The 20,958-nt window shown below is 46.2% G+C and overlaps 1 protein-coding gene across 1 annotated transcript in view; it reads left to right on the top strand.

Moving 5' to 3' along the window:
* ATRN (attractin) overlaps nucleotides 1-14,668 on the top strand; it is a 155,171-nt gene extending 140,503 nt beyond the window's left edge. The window contains exons 27-29 of the mRNA XM_047744160.1: nucleotides 3,907-4,014; nucleotides 9,384-9,498; nucleotides 11,859-14,668. Of these exons, the coding sequence (XP_047600116.1) occupies nucleotides 3,907-4,014; nucleotides 9,384-9,498; nucleotides 11,859-11,983 (348 nt within the window). The 3' untranslated portion in view covers nucleotides 11,984-14,668. The remainder of the gene's footprint in view (nucleotides 1-3,906; nucleotides 4,015-9,383; nucleotides 9,499-11,858) is intronic.
* The last annotated feature ends 6,290 nt before the right edge of the window (nucleotides 14,669-20,958 follow it).

Here is a 20,958-nt window from a genome sequence, read left to right as displayed (position 1 = left end):
AAAAGTAATATCGAAATGCAGTAAGATGAAACCAGAGAGGGACACAAACCATAAGAAACTCTTAATCTCAGGAAACAAACTGAGTGTTGTTGGAGGGGGGAAGGGTGGAAGGATGGGGTGACTGGATGATGGACATTGAGGATGGTATGTGTTGTGGTGAGCACTGTGTGTTGTATAAGACTGATGAATCACAGACCTGTACCCCTGAAACTAATAATACATTAATGTTAATAAAAAAAAATTAAGTCTCACAAATATTTACAATTGTGACCAGTCAAATAAATAAACTTGGTTAAAAGTGACAGCATAAACTCTTCGTTTATCGCACCTTTCACCGATGTTATTACTCTGCCTTCTAGCAGTCCTGTCTCCTGTTGCATTGTTGATAATGGAAGGGCGCTGGGGTCTAGGCTGACCACCCTCCTCGGTCTTCTGTATCTATTCATGCCCTTTTCTATATAAAAATCGATCTACAGACAAGATTTAGAAGAGAACGGAAATATCCCATATCAAAACTCAGAGGCCCGCAGCACTGTTACCAGAACATTAATGTCTGGAATGAGGGCCTCCTCCTGGGGGCCGTGACCCCTTTTCTGACCCACATAAAGGTGATGTTAGCATAGAGGTAATGTTGCATCCTTTTTATTATCATTCTTAAAATTCAGTGGGTAACATATTCAGAGGAATTTTTTTTAATAGCCCCATTACTAATACATTTTAAAACCCAATGAATTGTACCATTTTTTTAAATTGTACAGTGTTCTTAAAAAAAAAAAAAAACAAAACACATGTTATCCAAACAGAGTAAGAAAGAAGTGGGAATCCTCAATAAACCAGTAGCCAGAGAAGGAATTGAAAAGGTATCAAAATATTACTCTCTCCATGAAGAGCATTACCCTAAGAGTTTCCATTTGAGATGAGCTTATGGAAATAATCATAATGGTCTATTTCTCCTTGAGTGTTTAGGAGAATTATTTCCAAAATACCTAAACTGTTCCAGATAAAGGGAAAAGATGGAAAGCTTAAAGAGTCCTCATTCATTGTATGCATAGAAACTTCGAAACCAAACCAAAGGCCAGTCACACAGTGACTGTATGTGGAGCAGTCTAATTTACCAGTGTAATAAAAGGATCATTTGCTCCCAGAAACCCTGTCAGAATACCTTATTCAGTGGTTAAAAATAGTACCTAAATTTTTAGTAGTGGCCGAGTAATCACTTAGTCATTTATTGAAATTCAACACTGGTTCCTGCTTTAAAAAACTAAACTCTTAGTAAACTCAAAAATAATACCTCCTTTTAACACTATAAAGAATATCCAAATAACCAACATCACTCATGATATAAAATACTAGAGGTTGTACCAACAAAATCTAGACAAGTTTGTCATAAGAAGAGCTGCCATTTGAGCATTTCTAAATTCCAGGCACTGTTCTAAGAGGTTTTATGTAGATTAACTGATTTACTCTTCATAACAAGCCTGTGAAATACTTACTGACCCTGTTTCACAGATGAGGAAACTGAGGTTCGGGGAAGCAGAAAAATAAATTACTCTGTGCCTCATTGCACAGTTACTATGAGACCAAACTAGGCTTTAAACTTGGGACTTCGGTCCTCACAGGCCACGTGCCTAGTCCTGTAGTCCCCATTGTCACTTAATTCTGTTCTGGACATTCTAGGCTGTGCACTCTGAGAAAGAGAAATAAATTTTATTACTGTTGGAAAGGGGCAAAGTTACTATTTTCAGATAAGATGATAGAAGCACAGTAGAGTAGCGATTTGCCTGCATAAAAAGTAATAAAGTATATCAAGAATAAATCAATGAAGACAAACAGCCCACTAGAAAATGTTTGCAACATACTTGAAAGAAAATATGGAGAGGATGAACACCTTGTAGAAAAAGGTTTTTTAAAAGTATGCTTATGACTCTAAATAAAATTTTAAAAAGATATTTTTTCATTCTGTAGGAATGGTGAATGTCTGGTGAAGAAGAGGTTTTCTTTTCTTCAGCCACACCAGAGAACATGCTTTATCAAGGAGGAAGGAAGAATTAGAAGATTCCTACCTTGCAGGGTTAGGATAGGCTTTATTTAGGTTCCGTAAGAATAATAGTTTCTTCAGCATATTATTTTTTTTTAAAGATTTTGTTTATTTATTTGACAGAGATCACAAGTAGCAGAGAGGCAGGCAGAGAGAAGAAGGGAAGCAGGCTCCCCGGTGAGCAGAGAGCCCGATGCGGGGCTTGATCCCAGGACCCCGGGATCACGACCTGAGCCGAAGGCAGAGGCCTTAACCCACTGAACCACCCAGGCTCCCTCAGCATATTATTTTTTAAATCATTTAAATTTCTTTAGAAGTCCCAGATTAAACTTCTTTAAGAATTCCCCCACCCCTAAAAAAGTATGCTTATGACAACAGTGTTTATCAACAAACTAACTAAGCTTTTACCCTTGCCATTTAAAATTTCTCTAACTGTGAACCCGGCTGTTGAGAATATATTTCGGCATTTCCCCAGCTTCAGTCATGGCTTATCCCTCTCAGATTTGTAGAAGAAATGACTTACTGGGATTTATTACAGAAGTCATAGCATTTGACACTCCTGAAGTGCCCACTAGATGCCTACACACATTACCTCCTGCACTCTTCCCAAAGGAACTTCCAAACCGGAGGAGCGTGGGCGCTCTGTCCTGCTGTGACTCCAGCTCTGGGAATAGCACAGAACCCAAAGTAGGGCTGCCGCTTGTATTTGTTGAGTAAGTGGACCAACAGCTTGATGAGATGTAGAATGTTAGTGTTTTAAGAAAATGTTTAAGATAAAAATATCCTTCTAAAACAGAGCCCTGATCTATCCAGACTAAGATTCTATCTCCTTCCTACCATAGTTCCAAGTGGGCAGTTTGCAGTCAGGCCTGGTTGTCTTCCATGGAATGACCGACCTCCAGGCTTCAGTGACGTGCCCAGATTGCTAATATCCTCAATGATACATGATTGATATATATTGATCCCACCATGTGCAAGGCGCTGAGCTGGGTTTTGAAGTGTTTCCTTTGAACCTGCTAACACTCTTAGGACATTAAAAACCCATTTCAGAGAAGAGGGAACTGAAGCCCAGAGACTTTAAACACCTCTTTTTAAGGTGATACCGCTAGAAAGCTTTGGATCAAAGATTCATATCCAAGCCTCCCTAAATCCAGAGCCCCTGCTTGTGCCTCTCACTGTGCCGGACTTGACATGTTTTTGTTTCCAGCTTACACCACCCCTGGGAACAGAGAGCTCTTTCCATTCCTATCTGCGGTCCCAGTACAAGTTTCAGTCGGAAGGAAGAAAGCCTGGCTTTAGTAATAAAAACACGAGGAGACAGGGCTATGTCATTTATTTCATGTACTTAACAAGCAGGCACCACAGCACTCTGTCCATCAGTACTTATCCTGTATCTCTAACCAGTAAGGACTTTTTTTCTTTAATATACGACGATAGTTGGGACGCCTGGGTGGCTCAGTGGGTTAAGCCGCTGCCTTCGGCTCAGGTCATGATCCCAGCGTCCTGGGATCGAGTCCCACATCGGACTCCTTGCTCAGCAGGGAGCCTGCTTCTCCCTCTGCCTCTGCCTGCCACTCTATCTGCTTGTACTCACTCTCTCTCTCTCTCTCTCTCTCTGACAAATAAATAAATAAAAATCTTTAAAAAAAAAATATACGACGATAGTGCTGTCATCACATCCAACAAAATTTAGTAAGTCCTGATGATACCTGGTCTGTGTCCAGTTTTCTCCAGCTGTCTCAAAAATACCGTTTTGGACTTGATTTGTTTGAAGCAGGGAGGATGAGGTACTTTTAATATGTCGCATCCCTTATTAAATTCCCCTCAGCACTCAGTCTGCTAACACTTGCCACAATATTACTCCGTAGCAACTTCTTCGAGAGATGCAGCAGATGGCCAGTCGCCCCTTTGCCTCCGTAAACGTTGCCTTGGAAACAGATGAAGAGCCTCCTGATCTTATTGGGGGGAGTATAAAGGTGAGAACGTGATTCAAAAGTCCCGAAAACTTGTAGAGAACAGGAGCCTTATTCTATTGCCTCGTAATTATGTGTTCCTCTCTCTCTCTCTCTCTTTAGCCATCAGACAGCACACTGATGTTGTCACATATTCTTTTGCTTTCATTTTTCAGTCTTTCATTCATGTTGTTAAGCATTCTCGTGGTCAAAGAATTTGAAAATATAAATGGTTTGTCTCAAATTCTTATTAAGTATTCTGTGACATAATACTTTAAAATTTATATTGGAAAACAGCTAAATTGCAACATTGCTTTTTATAAGGAGTTTAGGGAATTTTCTTAAAGGGGCAAAAATTATGAGTCACTATGCATTCCATGGAATATAAATATTTCTGACTCCTCCAAAAGGAAATGAGGAAGAAAGTGAGAAAAGTTTCTCTTTTGGCAAAATGATGAAATATTTCAGATACTCTGGGGAAACAGCTATAGATCCTGAATTTTAAAATACTTATTAAAGCATTACTGAGCTCAAAGGAAGTAGGTGTAATTCCCAGGGAATACTCTCCTATCCCCGACCCCCAAAAAGAACAAATTGTGAACCCAAGCCAGAATGATGTGTGGTCTGAAGTGGTTCCAGCTTGGTAACACACCGTGACTCCCTGCCGACGTAGGTGCAGATCCTCTCTGTGGGAAAGCATCCCCAGTCCAGCCATGTAGGATCCCCACAGATCAAGATCAAGCCATCAGAGCTCACCAAGGACAAGAGAGACAACCCACTGGGAATAAGAGTTAGCAGACGCCATGGACAGTGGTTTAGACAGAACTTCCCATGTCAGAGCGACATCTCAAGCACATAATATAGCTCTGTCTGAAATGTTTAAAGATGGGAAAGATGGAATTGTAAAGATGAGGAGACCATAAATCAAAAAGGACCGGATCTTAAAAAGAACCAAATGGAACTATTAGAAATGGAACATACGAAGACACCTGGCTGGCTCAGTTGGTAGAGCATGTGACTCTTGATCTCGGGGTTGTGAGTTCCAGCCCCATATGGGGTGTAAAGATCACTTAAGTAGATAAATAAACTTAAAAAAAAAAAACATGGACTATATAGGGGTTGAGATTTTTTAAATAACTCAGTTTACACATTAAACAGCATGTCAGACACAAGTGAAGACAGAATTTTTGAACTGGAAGATGAATCTGAAGAAATTACACAGAATGCAGAACAGAGAGACAAGAAGATGGAAACTGTGACAAATGATAAGAATATGGAGGATAAAAGAAGAAGACCTAAAGTGGCTTTTATACTATATTGTGGGATTGCCACAGTGTGAAGAAATCGGAATGCTTGTGCACTGTTCGTGGGAATGTGAAATCATGTAGCTGCTGTGGAAAACAGTATTGGTCTCCCTTAAAAAAAAAAAAAAGAATTGCCATGTAATCTGGCAGTTCCTCTTCTGGATATACCTGATGGAATGGAAAGCAAGGTCTCAAAGCTACATTTGCACACCCATGTTCATAGCAGCATTATTCACAATAGCTAAAAGTGGGAGCAACCCTAATGTCCATCAGTAGATGAATGGGTGTGCAAAATGTGGCCTATACACGCAAGGGAATATTAGTCAGTCTTAAAAAGGGGGGAAATTCTGACGCATGCTACAACATGGGTGAACCTTGAGGACATTATGCTAAGTGAAATAAGCCAGTCACAAAACAAATACTGTATGATTCCACTTTTCTGAGTTATCTAGAGTATTCAAATCCCAGTGACAAAGTATAATGGTGGTTGTCAGGGGGTTGGGAGAGAGGGGCATAGGGAGTCAGTATGGGTGTAGGGTTTTAGTTCTGTGAGAGGAGAAGCGTTCTGGAGATGGATTGTGGTAATGGTTGCATAACAACATGATACTTAATACCTCTGAAGTGTAAACTTAAAAAGGGTTAGGATGGAAGAAAGGGTGGCGGGGGAGGCGCCTGCATGGCTCAGTTGGTTAAGTGTCTGTCTTCAGCTCAGGTCATGATCCCTGGGTCCTGGGGTCGAGCTCCATATCGGGCTCCCAGCTCAGCAAGGAGTCTGCTTCTCCCTCTCCCTTCCACTCCCCCTGCTTGTGCTCTCTCTCACCCTCCCCGCCCCCACCCCACCAAATAAATAAATAAATAAATAAATAAATAAACAAACAAACAAACAAAAATAAGAGGGTTAGGATTGGGGGGCGAGGTGCCTGGGTGGCTCAGTCCGTTACGCTTCTGTCTTCGAGGATCCTGGGTTGAGCCCTGTGTTGGGCTCCCTGCTTAGCAGGGAGTCTGGTTCTCCCTCTCCTCCCCACTTGTGTTCTCTTCGCTATCTCTGTCTCTTTCTCTCTCAAATAAAAGAAGTCTTAAAAAATAAAAGGGGTTAAGATTGTATATGTTGTCTGTATTTATTACATTAAAAAATAACGGGGGGGGGGGGGGGCGGAGAAAAGATCACCAAAAGGAAATGACAGAGCAAAGCTGACTTCTCATTAGTAACACCAGAAGCCAAGCGAGTGTGGAAGAATGTCTCCAAATGACATCAGGAGGAGAACTGCCAGTCTAGGATAGCGTGCCCCTGAAACTGCCTTCCAAGAACAAGGACAAAAGGAAGATTTCTTCTGATGAGAAGGAAAGCAAAGTTGACCACCACAGACCTGTACAAAAGAAATGTCTGCAGGATGTGCTGGGAGAAAGTTAAACTACCCAGAAGGATGGACTGAGGAATAAGAAGGAAGAGTGAGAAAATGAAATGGTAAGCATATACACATCTAAGCAAATACGATAAAATAACAATTTGTGGGATTAAAAAAAGTAGACAAATTGAAAGTACTGAGAGGCACCATACATATTACTCCGTCAAATGCTTTACTGACTCTCTTTCCAGGACACATACACTCTCACCTTCTGGCTGCTCTGGTTCAGTGTTCTCTATTCAATGCTCTCCATTTCCCCACACCTCTAAGAGTGGTGCAGGTCCGCCTCGGTCTTTGGGCCTCCTCTCACGCCTTCTACACTCACTCCTTTGATGTCCGTCTTAGTCTGTTTGAGCTGCATACAAAGTAGCAGAGACTGGGTGTCCTAGAAATGACAGAAATTTCTCAGAATCTCCGAGGCTAGGAAGTCCAAGATCAAGGTGCTGGCAGATTAAGTGTCTGGTGAGATCCCCCTTCCTGGTTCGTAGATGGTGCCTTCTCACTCTGACTTTACGTGGTGGAAGGGGCTAGGGAGCTCTCTGGGGTCCCTCTAATGAGGGCACCAATCACCTTTCAGAGGCCCTACCTCCAAATATTGTATTAGGCATTAAGATTTAACACACGAATTTTAGAAGGACACATTCAGACCCACAGCAGTGATCTTTTCCATCGTGGGTTCATCTTAACACCATGATCTCAGAGCTCTCCTGGGAGCCGCCAACTCCTGTATCCATTTGGTTGCTTACTTGGCATCCCCACTTGTCTTAGCAGCAGTCTCAGAGTTGACCTATCCAAAGCCGAGCTGTGGATATTATCCCCCCAATACCTCCCCTTGGCATATTGCCCCCAACTCCGTACATCATCTGAGCCGCTCCAGGCCAAAGTCCTGGAGTTGTGCTTGGTCCATGCTTGCTCTCATTCTCATCAGACAGTCAGTCCACGCACATGTCTTTGGTTCTGTCTTCCACCCCTGCACACACCTGCGCCGCTGTCACCATACTGATCTAAACCACTGTCCTCTCACCTAACCCATCCTTCCCTGTGCTGCAGCCACAGCGGTTCCAGAAGTCATTTTCTTCAACCAAATTGAAAAAAATGAATGACACATTTGGGGGTATGGAGACAGAATTCTAAAGATGGCCACCACGATTCCCCACTCGTGGTTTCTCAGTCCATCACTATTCTAAGTGCTGCTCTGAAGGGATTGGGCAGAAGTCATACAAATCCCAAGGTAGCTGAGACCTTAAGACACTGAGGGGCTTTTCTCTGTGTGGTGGCAGAAGAGGAAACATGCAGAGGACTTGGCACGCCAGCACTGATTTGAAGCTGGAGGGGCTGCGGGAGGAAGCCTCTGGAAGAGAGTGGCCCCTTGCAGCAAGGAAGTGGGAACCTCAGACCTACAGTTGCAAGGAATTGGATTCTGCCGGCCACCTGAGGGCACCTGAAAGAGCTTTGAGCAGATCCTTCCCTAGAGTCTGCAGAAAAGAGCCAGCCCAGATGCTAACTTGACTTCTACCTGTGAAGATAAGAGCTGAGATCCTGGAGACTTTTGAGAGATAAGAGCTGGGAATTTCCCAGAACTGATGGAAGGGATGAACAGACCTATATCTGTAAGCAGGAACCCTATGGAGCTCTTCTGGACTTCTGACCTGCCCAACAGAGCTAGATAATAAATAAGTCCTGCAGCAGTGGCCACAACAGCCAAACTATGGAGAGAACCTAGATGTCCATCAACAGATGAGTGGATCAAGAAGATGTGGTATAGATACACAATGGAATACTATGCAGCCATCAAAAGAAACGAAATCTTGCCATTTGTGACGACATAGATGGAACTAGAGGGTATTATGCTTAGCAAAATAAGTCAATCAGAAAAAGACAACTATCATATGATCTCCCTGATATGAGGTAGTGGAAATGCAACATGGGGGGTTTGGGGGGTAGGAAAAGAATAAATGAAACAAGATGGGATTAGGAGGGAGAGAAACCGTAAGAAACACTTAATCTCACAAAGCAAACTGAGGGTTGCCAGGGGGAGGGTGGTGGGGTTATGGACATTGGGGAGGGTATGTGCTATGGTGAGTGCTGTGAAGTGTGTAAACCTGGCGATTCACAGACCTGTACCCCTGGGGCTAATAATACATTATATGTTTATTAAAAAATTATAAAATTATAGGGGCGCCTGGGTGGCTCAGTGGGTTAAGCCGCTGCCTTCGGCTCAGGTCATGATCTCAGGGTCCTGGGATCGAGTCCCACATCGGGCTCTCTGCTCAGCAAGAAGCCTGCTTCCCTCTCTCTCTCTCTGCCTGCCTCTCCGTCTACTTGTGATCTCTGTCAAATAAATAAATAAAATATTTTTTTAAAAAAATTATAAAATTATAAAAAAAATAAGTGCTGCTGTAAGCAACCAAGATTACACAGCAATAGAAACTAATAGAGGACATCTATTAGATGTGGATGGGGTAGCTGGGTGATGGACATGTAATGAGCACTGGTTGTTATATAAGACTGATAAAAGATGGATGAATCACTGACCTCTACCTCAGAGGCCAATAATACATTATATGTTAATTAATTGAATTTAAATTTTTATTAAAAATGAAAAAAAAATTCAGGAATGAAGGCTGCATCATTAACATGTGAGAAACCCCGGTTTAGGTAGTTCTTTGTTATCTCCCACCAGACTGTTCCTAAACCCATTGCCCTGGAGCCGTGTTTTGGCAACAGAGCTGCTGTCCTCTCTGTGTTTGTGAGGCTCCCTCGAGGCCTTGGTGGAATCCCTCCTCCTGGGCAGTCAGGTGAGTAGATGAGGGCCGGTGACGACCAGGACGTGAACATGGGTGTAGAAGTGATAGTGAACCGGAGGCCTGTGCCTACCTCCTGTCATTGTGAGGATCCAGGGAGATGATCCCATTGTCCCTGGTGTTCCCTACACTGTCTGTCCTGAGGTCATGGTTCCTTCCCAGGGATGAGCTGGGAGCACCCCATTCCCTTGGCCTCCCAATGGTGGTGACACTCCCGGCCACACCTTCCCTTGCTGCGCTTTTGCCTTTTGCCCGCTCTGGCTTTTCTCCCTTGCTCAGCCCTGACTGTAGGCCTTCTGCCCTCCAGCCATATGCTCATCCACAATCGTCTTACCTACTCTAGTGGCCCCAGCTAGCCCCTTCAAGCTGGCCACCCTCAACTTGGTATTTCTAGCACTGCTGCATTTCTTTCGCCTTTCACTCTGTTTTAGACAGAGGGCACAGTTTTAACAACTTATACGAAGTCTTAGAAATGTACTCACAATCCACCAGTGTTCATTGTTCTCTTTCCTTTCCAGCCCTGGCCAGCTTTGTTGAAATAATTGTATAGATCTCATTTTTATTCTTCTTTTTTCATGTAACTATCATAAATATTTTAATACTTTACTGCCCCACGTTTTTACCAGTTTCTTTTATGCAATTCCATCAAGTACACAGATCATGATTTCAATAGACATCCTCTTGTCAAAGGCCAAGAAGATACGGAATACAGCTTTGGAAATATCCTGATTAATTGTGGAATACTCTGAGGGATGCCTCAGACAAGATGCACCATACGTTTTAGACAGCTTTCAGTTGAAATGATTTTGGGGGTCAGGGTTGCCTTAGCCAGAGAAAGCCTCGTGTCTGTGATAAAGTATGTTCTAGAATCCTTGCCCAGCCCGGAGCTCTGCAGCGAGTGCAGCCTTCAGATCCAAAGCCGCCTCTGGCTGAGCTCTTGAAATGGTTTCTGGGTCCTCACGAGCGAGGCCTTTAGGCTCAGCCAGGCCAGGCTTTATTGTCTTCATTTCATAGGGGAACTGCTTGATTTGCTCTCACCTGGGAATATGAATTCAGCTCCTAATTCAGCCTTACCCATGTCAAGGTCAGAATGACGCAAAATGACCTGAACTCCGGAGCATTGTCTCCTGTCACTTCCCAGCTCAGCAAACTTGGCCCGTGATCCCTGAGAGCAAGGCCCTGGCTAGAGTAGGAAGTGACAGGCCTGCCATACTGTGGCCTTTCCTGCCCAGCCCATCTCCCTCAATTCCTGATGAAGGCCTACTCACTGCTTGAGACCCTCCCCAAGTAAGACCATCCCCCCATTTTAGATGGTCTCTTCTCTACCCCCTATTTTAGATGGTCCTTCCTCTGGACTCCCAGAGCACCTGGCTCTGCCTTTGCTCAAAACAGTGTCTCCAAACAGTGGATTCCCCACTGCACACCAGGCACTTTACATAAAATCTATCCCCACTGCCCCCAATGCCTCCATTTTATAGGTAAAGTAACAGGCGGCCCTAACATGGCCTCTGAGAACCTCAGCAGGGCTCTGAGCCTCCACTGGCTGGTTCCCATGCATTGAGAATCCAGCTCTCCACACCCGTGCCTTCCCCACCAAACATCAGGTGAATCAGTTCCTAGTACAAAACGAAGAATGGAACCACTAGTCCCTAAAGCAAAGGTGATGGAGGTGGTGAGGTGACAAGCCGGGTACCATTCTCAGATGTTCTCGTGGGTTCACTCAGTGACTCCTCACACATGCCCTGTACGTTATTGTCCCCATTTTACAAATGAAGAAACTGAGGCATGGGATGGTTAAAGATCCTTAGGTATTCCAAAGCCTGGCCCCAGAGTCTGTCCTAACCTGGTCATAGGATAGATAACGAAAATAACTAGTGCTGGCTGGGTGATGTGGAATGAATCTGAATTTACTGACAGAGTGCTGCTTTCTCTTGGCACCCTTCTGGAGGCCTGCAGGAAAAATGTAGCACTTAGAGCGTGACTGTAATCTTGTCTCAGTGCTCCAACTGCCCGGCGGAGCTCTTTGCTTCGTTGATGCGGGGCTCTTTGCTTCGTTGATCTGCTGAACAGCAAGCTACATCTGTTGTATAAAAAGTGGTGGTGGGGGGGAGGATATGCATTTGTGTTTGCATCAGTAAACCCTGAAAGCATATATAAAAACTATTGAAAGCAATGCCGGGGTGGAGGGAAGTACAGTGTGGAACGAAGGAAGGTTTTTTCCCCTCTGTACTTATTTATTTGCTCATTGCATCCCAGGAATGTAAAAAACAAAAATCAAAAAACTGTCTTCTGAAATTATGTTTAAAAACAAAGCAAACTGCTCCTCACCACGTGTTCCCCGTGGCTCCCCCCAGGTCTCGCGGTGGCCAGTGCCCTGGTGGACATTTCTCAACAGATGCCAATAGTGTACAAAGAGAAGTCAGGAGCCGTGAGAAACCGGAAGCAGCAGCCCCCCGCGCAGCCCGGGACCTGCATCTGAGGCTGGGCTGGGGACTCTCCGTGAGCGAGCCGGTGGGGGCGGCATGCCGGCGCCGTCTGCAGGGAGGGGGCAGGCGGAGAGACGCTGCGTGGAGCGGGCCGAAGACTGGAAACCCTCGACACATCCGACTCCTCTGCATGTTCACAAGCTTTCTTTGCCGGTTTCTCCCATCTGTGCTCCAGCATCTAACCTTTTACTTTTGCATAGGAAATAATGGATTGAATAGCAGGTCCAGGAGGGATCCAGTTGTTGCTGGAGGAGGCCGGGGCAGAGCCAGTGAGAGAGCTGGGAGCGACACTCAGGTTCACTTGCGGAAAACTGTTCTTGGGGCCGTCTCAACTTGCAAAAAAAAACAAAAGATGTAGTGTTTACAAGTAGACATTCTCCACCAGTCGTTCTTGAACATGGTCTTTTAAAAACTAGTCAGATGAATGAATTTGTTCTCATCTGAAGCCTGCTATCTTTTTTAAAAGATGTGCTACTTATTCTCGCACGACGTAGGCAAATCTCTCTCTTGCAGGGAGTAGCTTTTTTCTAGTTGAGAACTCACAATGGTCCATCTCTTTTGAATCATATCAAACTAAGGTAGAAGGGGGCTATTTTAAATGTCAAGGTCAGCAGTGTTACCTAGAATGTAAACTGATGTAATAGGTAGTTTTCTATAGCAACTTGATTAATTTAGTCTTAATCCATTTGAAATTCTCTCCCTCTGTCTCTCCCTCTCTCTTGTCTCTCTCCTTCTCTCTCTCTCTCTCTTTCTCACTCACACACACACTTACACACACACACTAAGTGCCTAGACTTGAAATAGATCTAGCAATTGGAGAGTTAGTAAGCCTAAGTTTTTCCATAATTGCATTCCTGCATTCTTACAAAATTTAAATAGCTACCATTGGCAATCTGCTCTTTTTCTAAAATCTAATTTGCAGCCAGGAAAGAATTTTCTCACCCCAGGGAACGTTTAACCTAGCAGCAGGGACTGAGAGGAAAGCAGAAATGACCAAACTGTGAAAGCTCCTGTTGATGTTGCTGTCAAAAGACAAGAGCACTAAATAAGGTGTGGTCCTCTTGTGCCCCCTGCCCCCCGCCCCCCACTCTAGGCCTGTCATTGGCTCCAGCCCTTCTGGCCTCTCCTGCCAGGACACCACTGAGGAAGGGACTCGTCCATGTCACGTGTCTCTCTTGGGCAGAAAAGAGCATGCCAGTGCTTGGGATCCCTGCGTCAGAGCAGCAGTGTGCCCTGAGCTGCTGGGTCATCCTCAGGCTGCGGGTGGAACTGCATGGCCAGAGCCTGGAGAAGGACCTGGAACGTTTTGGTTTGCCCGCTCTCCTCCAGGAGAGGCTTGGCTCGGCACCCGCATCTGCCTTCCCAGCCCCGGGTGCTGGCTGTGGGCAGGGCAGTGACCACCGAGAAGGATGAAAAGCACATGGAGAAAATGGATGAGGAGGAATAACCATGCCATGTGGAAAGTGACCACCCTGAAGTGGGGCGGGGCAGTCCTGCTCTTCTCCGCAGGCCACTGCCTGCAGGTTGTGGGGTCCCTGTGTATGGTGCTCTGGATTCTGGCATTATGCGGCAGCCTCCCCAGGTCTCCCTTCCGCTTCAAAACTTGGGTTCTCTGGCATTATCCCGTAGGGATGGATCTCTAGGTGACCACGCTCATTTGTGAGTTTGGAGAAATTAATACTCGAAAGAGCAAAGACTGCAGCATTTCACCTTTAAATGCAGTGCCTAGAGTAGGAGTGCTGTCTCTTTCCCAGCACCAACCCCTCACCCATGAAGAGTTTACTGGAAAGATGTTTCCATGGAAGTTGAACCCTAAAACACTATCTGATGCACAAAACACCTCTACTTGGAGACTCTCCTCTCAAAAAGCTGCTTTTTCACATCATTGGCAAAGAGCAGACAATTCTAGATAAGACCCCTTCTCTTCCAAGCTTCCCACACCCCTGCTCCACATCACGGCACCCACAGAGAGCCTGTCGCAGACTGGCGCCTTCCCCTGTAATTGCCATGAGGCCTCTTGGCAGAGAGAGGGAGGCCGCTGGAGAAGGAACTCCCACAAGGAAAAATCCTTGTTTGTTCAAAGGACCAGTATTTCTTTGGCCAAAGAAGTCTCTTCCCCATGGGTTCCCAGGCCTTGAAATAACATGCACCGTGTCCCATAGCCACCTGGTTTGTTGTTGTTATTTTTTTCCTAAAAGATAGTTTATTTTTAAAAAGGAAGGAAAAAGGAGCAAGTGATGTTTACTTATGCTCCAACAGTGGAGAAACAGCTGAATCCACCTGCTTATCCTCTGCAGCCAATGGCAAACAGCTTCCTCGGGGCTCAGGCCAGAGGAAGGGAGTGGCAGGAGAAGGAGGCACTCGGCTTAGGAGCCAGTTACCCAGAGGGAATCATCTGGAACTTCAGAGAGACGGCTGCGTGTCGCAGGAGAGCCTGTATATAAGTTAAAATAGTCATGAAAACATTGATGTTGCACTTGTACATAATTATACAGTAGTGTCCAGAATGTTCAGACTTTCAGAGTGTACATAAAACAGAAAACTATGTTAACGTTATTTTTATTAAATGTAACGGTGTCTGAGTTTTACCTGATATGTTTTTGTGCCACATACCGGATATCCAGGTCTGAAGAAGTCCTCTCATTGGGCCCTGATACATTGATAACAAAACCGGGGGGGCGGGGAGCATCCCCATTGTGCCAGTGTGTCCAGATGCATCTGGTACGAATCGGTTGATTCTAAAACAGAAATCGTCTGTCAGGACACAAAGGAGAAATCAGGCCTGGAGCCCACTTAAACAGCGTTATGTGAGGAGCATCAAAGGCAGTGGGCCTGTTGCTGTCACAGCTGCTGGCTCTGCAAGGGAGTCGTGAATCTGTTAGCCTCTTGGTGCTGTGTCTGGCCAGGGATGACCAGTCTTGTCCTGAGAAGCATTTCTCTTAGTCTCTCAGTTCAAAGACCCTATCAGATTTTCTAGAAAGGGATTTTCCAGGCTGCCTTTTGTTCCGTTTGGTCCACAATTTTAACAACCATTTCCTAGGAGGGTGGTTCCCTGTTCTGAAAATCGGGGGTGGGAGGAGGGTGGCTAGTTCGCTGATGCATAGCTCCTGTTTCCTCCCGGAGAAGTGCGCCCAGCCTGGCCGCCTGGCCATCTCCCACTTGTCCTATTACAGTTTGCGGAGAAGTCTGCGCTCCCTGTGAGATCCCCTCTAAGAGATGGGAGGAGATGTGGAGAGAAGGCAACCCACAGGTTCTCCCCCGAGCCAACCTGGAGGGAGAGGTGCCCTGGGCAGGAAAACAGCAGAACATCGGGCCTGAAGCTCCCGATGGGATACTCACTGGGAGGTCTGGGGCGAACTTAAAAGAAGAAAAAAGTCATGGGACCTTTTCAGTGCACTTTGCTGCTTCGGTTCAACGGAGTGTATCTGGGGTGGGGTTGGGGGTTCACTTCCTTGGGTGCTGGTGTCATTTTCGAGAACACCCTGGATCCTTCAGTTTCTTTCAACCATCCACTCCCTCAATGAATACTCACTAAGCACTTACTAACAACCTAAGCTAACTCGAAGGGCAGTGACCAAGATGGAAAGCTCTTTGGAATGACAGCAAAACCCAACTCGCGCCTCTCATCCCAGGAGAACTTTTCTCGTGGTGGTTTCTGTGAGAATTGGCCGCCCTGAGGACAGACCCAGGAAGGCAGAAGTTCTGTCCTCGGGCCAAGCGCCGGTTCTCAGTCTGAAATGTGTGCCCAATTTACCAAACTTGGCTCCAATCATAAAAATCACCGTGACGGCAGGCCTGCCAAGAGACATTTCCCCGGAATCATCCAAACTCCTAAACACCCTCACCTGCAGGGAGATGGTCTGGAGTGGAGAGGAGAACTGGCGCCTTCTCTTTCAAAGGCAATAATGGAATTGACTTTCAGTAACTGAAATTTGTGCACAAAACATTCTAAACACTAGTGAAGACTGTTTTGTTGAATTAATTCTGGCTCTGGAAATGTTTTTGTTTTATAGGTATTTACGGTTTTGGTTTTTGTTTTTATTTTTGGTTTGGATTCAAGCTTAGTTTGTTAATATGTATAATTTAGCATCTCTTGCACTCATGTAAATATGGAGTAAGTATTGTAAACTATTTCATTGCTGGGGACTGTGGGTGTTATACATACATTTAGGACTGCAATTTTTTGGTATTTTTTGTATTGTAAAATAACAGCTAATTTAAGCAGGAACAAGAGAATTAAGGGAGGTCTGTGCATTTTAAACACAAATGTGAAGAACTTGTATATAAACAAAAGTAAATACTATAATACAAACTTCCTTCTGAAATAAAAGTAGATCTGGTAAAAATGTGGTTTTTGCTCCGAGTGTTGAATTTTGATTTTTTGTTTTGCTTTCTTTTCCTTTATTTTTACAGTTTGATCATTAGAACCTTACAGAAAGGGGGAAATGCTTAAAATGGTCACCAGTTTTCAGACTAAGAGGAAGCCCTTGGCATTCAGTGACGGTCAAGGTATAAAACCAGCAGGGTGGGCCCCTCGGCTACTTTTTGGGGCCAGGGGTACAGAGAGCCCTGCGCAGTCTGTGAGTAGACTCCCAGTGTCCCTACTGTAGTCGGTGTTGCGCTTGAAATGACTGTGCTGGGGAGAGACAGCCGTGTAAGAGCACCTCTGCCCTGGTGTGGGGAGGGTCCCCGGAGTGGGGGCCGACAGGGGTGGGGAACAGTCCAGGCTGAGGCCCAAGCCACCGCAGGTGCCCTTGGTCTTTGACCTTCTCGTTCTCTCACAGGTTCCTGAATGTTTAGGTTTTCCAGACTGCTCAATCTCAGGTGTGCTGACAGGTCGAGTACTCCACGGCCATGGCGTGTCCTGGGATGTTTCCGATGTTCTTCCCACCCAGAGAGCTGTGTCTGGGGATGCAGCTCCTGTGCGTGGAACAGGGTCAGAACAGTACACGGGCGCCCTGGTATGGAGGGCAGGAGTCTTAGAAGGAAGAACAGCTTAAGAGGAGTTGAGAACTGAAGAGGAAACACAAGGAAATGCTGTGGTTCCTGTAGGGGAGGGAGATTGAGGCATTAAGTCCCTCCGGCCCATCAGCGCATGGGACTGGGCTGGGGAGGTAAATGGTGGGACTGGTGGCCACTGCCAGGGTGGAGAAGACCATGAAACTGTTCAGGGGGAAAGGCCGTGGGAGCCACCAATTGCTTAGGACAGGATGAAGACCTGTGGGAGCGTGGTTTGTAGCAGAGACAATGCCCTGTGTTCACCAAACCTGTTAGAATTTGCCATTGGGAATATTTATAGCAGCAATGTCCACGATACCCAAACTATGGAAAGAACCTAGATGTCCATCAACAGATGAATGGATAAAGAAGATGTGAGATATATATACAATGGAATGCTATGCAGCCATCAAAAGAAATGAAATCTTGCCATTTGCAATGATGTGGATGGAATTAGAGGGCGTTAGGCTGAGTGAAATAAGTCAGTCAGAAAGATAATTATCATATGATCTCCCTGACATGAGGAATTTGAGAGGCAGGGCGGAGAGTTGTAGGGGGTAGGGAGGGAAAAAATGAAACAAGATGGGATCAGGAGGGAGACAAACCATAAGAGACTCTTAATCTCACAAAACAAACTCAAGGATATGGTGGCTGGATCCCTATCCCCAGGGACAGGTGGGGATAGGGTGACTGGGTTATGGACATTGGGGAGGGTATATGCTATGGTGAGTGCTGTGAAGTGTGTAAGCCTGATGATTCACAGACCTGTACTCCTGGAGCAAATAATACATTTATGTTAATAAAAATTAAAAAAAAAAAAAAAGAATCTGCCTTTGGACCCACAGGTTAGGTGGGGGGGCCATAAAGTGAGCTGTGGCTAAAGAAATGTTGGAAGAAGTGATGGACACCAGTTCCAAACTTGGCCCATGCAGTGCTCCCACATGGGACTCCCTGGAGGTCAGGTGCCAAAGAGGTTGGAAAACGTGTGGGTCCCTGAGTCACCAATTAGAGGCAAGTCACCCGCTCAGCAAGAGCTGTATGCCGGTCTTTGCAGCACTGAAAGGAAACTTCTACTCTAACCGACCCACTGAGATTTGGGGCTTTGTTACAAGTGGCTTTTCTTACTACCTCTGCACAGATTGGTGCCCTGAAGCTCGGCACAACCATCATGGAAACCTACAACGCAGGGCTTTGCCCTCGGTTGTGGCCAGGTGGCAGGCAGGGGACAAACAGATGGCAGCAGCAGAGCAGCTGGGATCCCTGACAGGCAGGGGCAAAACATCTGGTAGGCTGTTCCAGCTCGACAACTTGGAAAGCAACCTATGTGTCTGCTGAATTTTTAGCTCAGAGGGAAAAAGTAAAAAAAGATTAAAAAAGAAAGGAAAAGAAAAGAAACAGCCCCAGAATGTGGCATGCGTTGATTATTATCGACTGTTCTCGGCAAGGCACCACAAGGAGGAGTTGACTTCCAGAAGGAATTAGCCACTTTACAAGCTGAAGGGAGAGGGGGAGAGGAACCTGAAATCCAGGGTCCCGCAGGGCTGGAAAAAACCAACTCTTCTTGCTTCTGGTCTCCAAACACTAAGAGGCGCTCACGATCCACCGAGATCCGGTAAGCCTTGGCCTCCCAAGGTGAGAAGAAGGTGAAGGGTGTGGTCTTCCCGCCTGGGACTCAGAACCTCAAAGCCAGCATCTTGAGGGAGAGGCCAGAAGGAAGCAAAGCTATAAAGCCAACTTGAGAATGGCGTCCAGGAAAGAATCAGGAATGTCATCACTGACCCTAGACCTGCCTGGGAAATAAATAAAAAGGGCGGGGGGGGGGGGGGAGGCCGAATGGCTCAGTCGTTAAGCATCTGCCTTCTGCTCAGGTCATGATCCCAGGGTCCTGGGATGGGGGCCTGCATTGGGCTCCCCACTCAGCAGGAAGCCTGCTTCTCCCTCTCCCACTCCTCCTGCTTGTGTTCCCTCTCTCGCTGTCTCTGTCAAATAAATGAAATCTTTTTTTTTTTTTTTTTAAGTGTAGGTTTGGGGGACTCCTGGGTGGTTCAGTCAGTTAAGTATCTGACTCTTGATTTCATCTCAGCTTATGATCTCAGGATAGTGAGATTGAGGCCCGAGTCAGGCTCTGTGCTCAGCCAGGAGTCTGTTTCTCTCTCTCTCTTTCTCCTCTCTGCCCCTCCCCCTGCTTGCTTACTCTAAAATAAATCTTTAAAAAAAAAAAAGTGTAGGTTTTGGAGGGAATGACGCTGCCAAAGAAACCATTAGTCTGACCTTTAAAAAGGTAACCAACCAATGCTGTGCCTGTTGAGGAAGCCTCCATTAGAACCACGTGCAGTCTAGAGATGGTTGTGCAGGCTGTGTCTAAGGGCACACGCCGCAGGGCCCCAAAGGAGTTCAGAATCGCTGCGCATCTGCCGTCCTCCTCCTTCCTGCATGAGCGTGTCCTTCAGGACCAGGGAACTCAGTGAACGAAACAGACAAAAATCCCTGTCCTCATGGAGTATACAAGGCAGTTAGCGAGACAGGTAATGGGTACAACGTCAGATGGTAAGTTCTGTGAAAGTACAGACGCAGTAGGGGGCAGAAAATGTGGGGTGGCAGAAAATGCGGGAGGGGTGGCTCCTTTACTTAGTGGGGCAGGGGAGGGCCATCCTGACAGGTGACAGCTGAGCAGAGAGCTGAATAGAGGTGGGAGCCGGCACATGGATGTTCTGAACAAGGGCAATCAGAAATGGAGGGGCAGCAGGTGCAAAGGCCTAGAGGTAGGGCATGCCTGCTGGTCTGAGCTGGTCCAAAGTGGCCAGAGTGGCTAAAACAAAATGGGTTACCCTAGCAGCGTTGGGAGTTGGGCCTGGCCCAGGCCTGTAGGGCATAGTTCTCGAGTGCCCCATCTTGGAACATCTGGGGAACAGGTAGGGGCCATTTGGTTATTGCATTGCATGGGGAGGAGCTGCTGCGATTTAGTGGGTGAGCCTGAAGATGGTCATCCTGTGACACACACGATTGTCCCACCCAACCAAGAACTGACCCACCTCCCACTCGATTTTAAAACATCTTGCTGGGTATTTGTATAGATGAGAACATCGGTTCCTAATTATTTAAGCGTGGAACCCAACCCCATTACAAACACAAGGATCTGAGAGCTGGTGTGAGAGCCAGTTTTCCAGAAAGGCAGCTATGGTGTAAATCGGAAGAAGGCCAATTTTCTTCTTCAGAACTTCACCCAGAACTGTTCATCATTTTGGAAAATGCTGTCACCAATGGCACTGTCCTTCCTGGTGGCTGATTCCCCAGCCCCACCCACACACGCGGGCAAGTTGGGTATGAGCAGACATACCCTGCTACCCCATGTTAGTGATGGGAATTCTCTCCCATCCTGTGTCACCAACACAAGAAAGGGACCAGACCAGAAGACCTGCTGACCATATGCAACGTTCTGAGGTCCCATGCGGGGAGCTTGGGACAGCCTGGCTCAGGGTCCATTTGCACACCCAGTAGGCCCTTCCTCGTTTGCTTAATCCCGACCCCTTGAGGGCTCAGCTTCTGAGGTTGTGTATTTTGCTCTGGTGTATACTCATCTTAATTGTTCTCTCTGGATCATCTGCATCGGACTGGAGGCTCCTTTGAGGGTGGGGTGACATGTTCTTTGCAGAACAGCTTCCCGAGACATTCTTCAACTCAGGCCTTCCAGGGCCTGTGGGCCAGCAAGATGGCCTTGGCTCTGTCTCCTGTCACACACATGCCGGGCTCATTGGCAAGTTGCTGTGCAGCTGGGGGATGTCTCCTGAAACCCCACATGGCCCCCGTCCTCCTGCTACTCTGGAAATCTAAGCTAACCATGTCCACACGTCCTCTAAAAGTGAGCTGCTGCTGGGAGTTTGGCCCTGCCTGACAGCCAGGGGGCTGAGAGGGCAGGACGGGGACAACAAACAGATTCCCTATCATACTTGCACTTAGAAAACGGGCCCCA

Source organism: Lutra lutra, chromosome 9 (assembly GCF_902655055.1).
Source record: "Lutra lutra chromosome 9, mLutLut1.2, whole genome shotgun sequence".
Lineage (NCBI taxonomy): Eukaryota > Metazoa > Chordata > Mammalia > Carnivora > Mustelidae > Lutra > Lutra lutra.
This window is presented reverse-complemented; position numbering and strand designations above follow the sequence as displayed.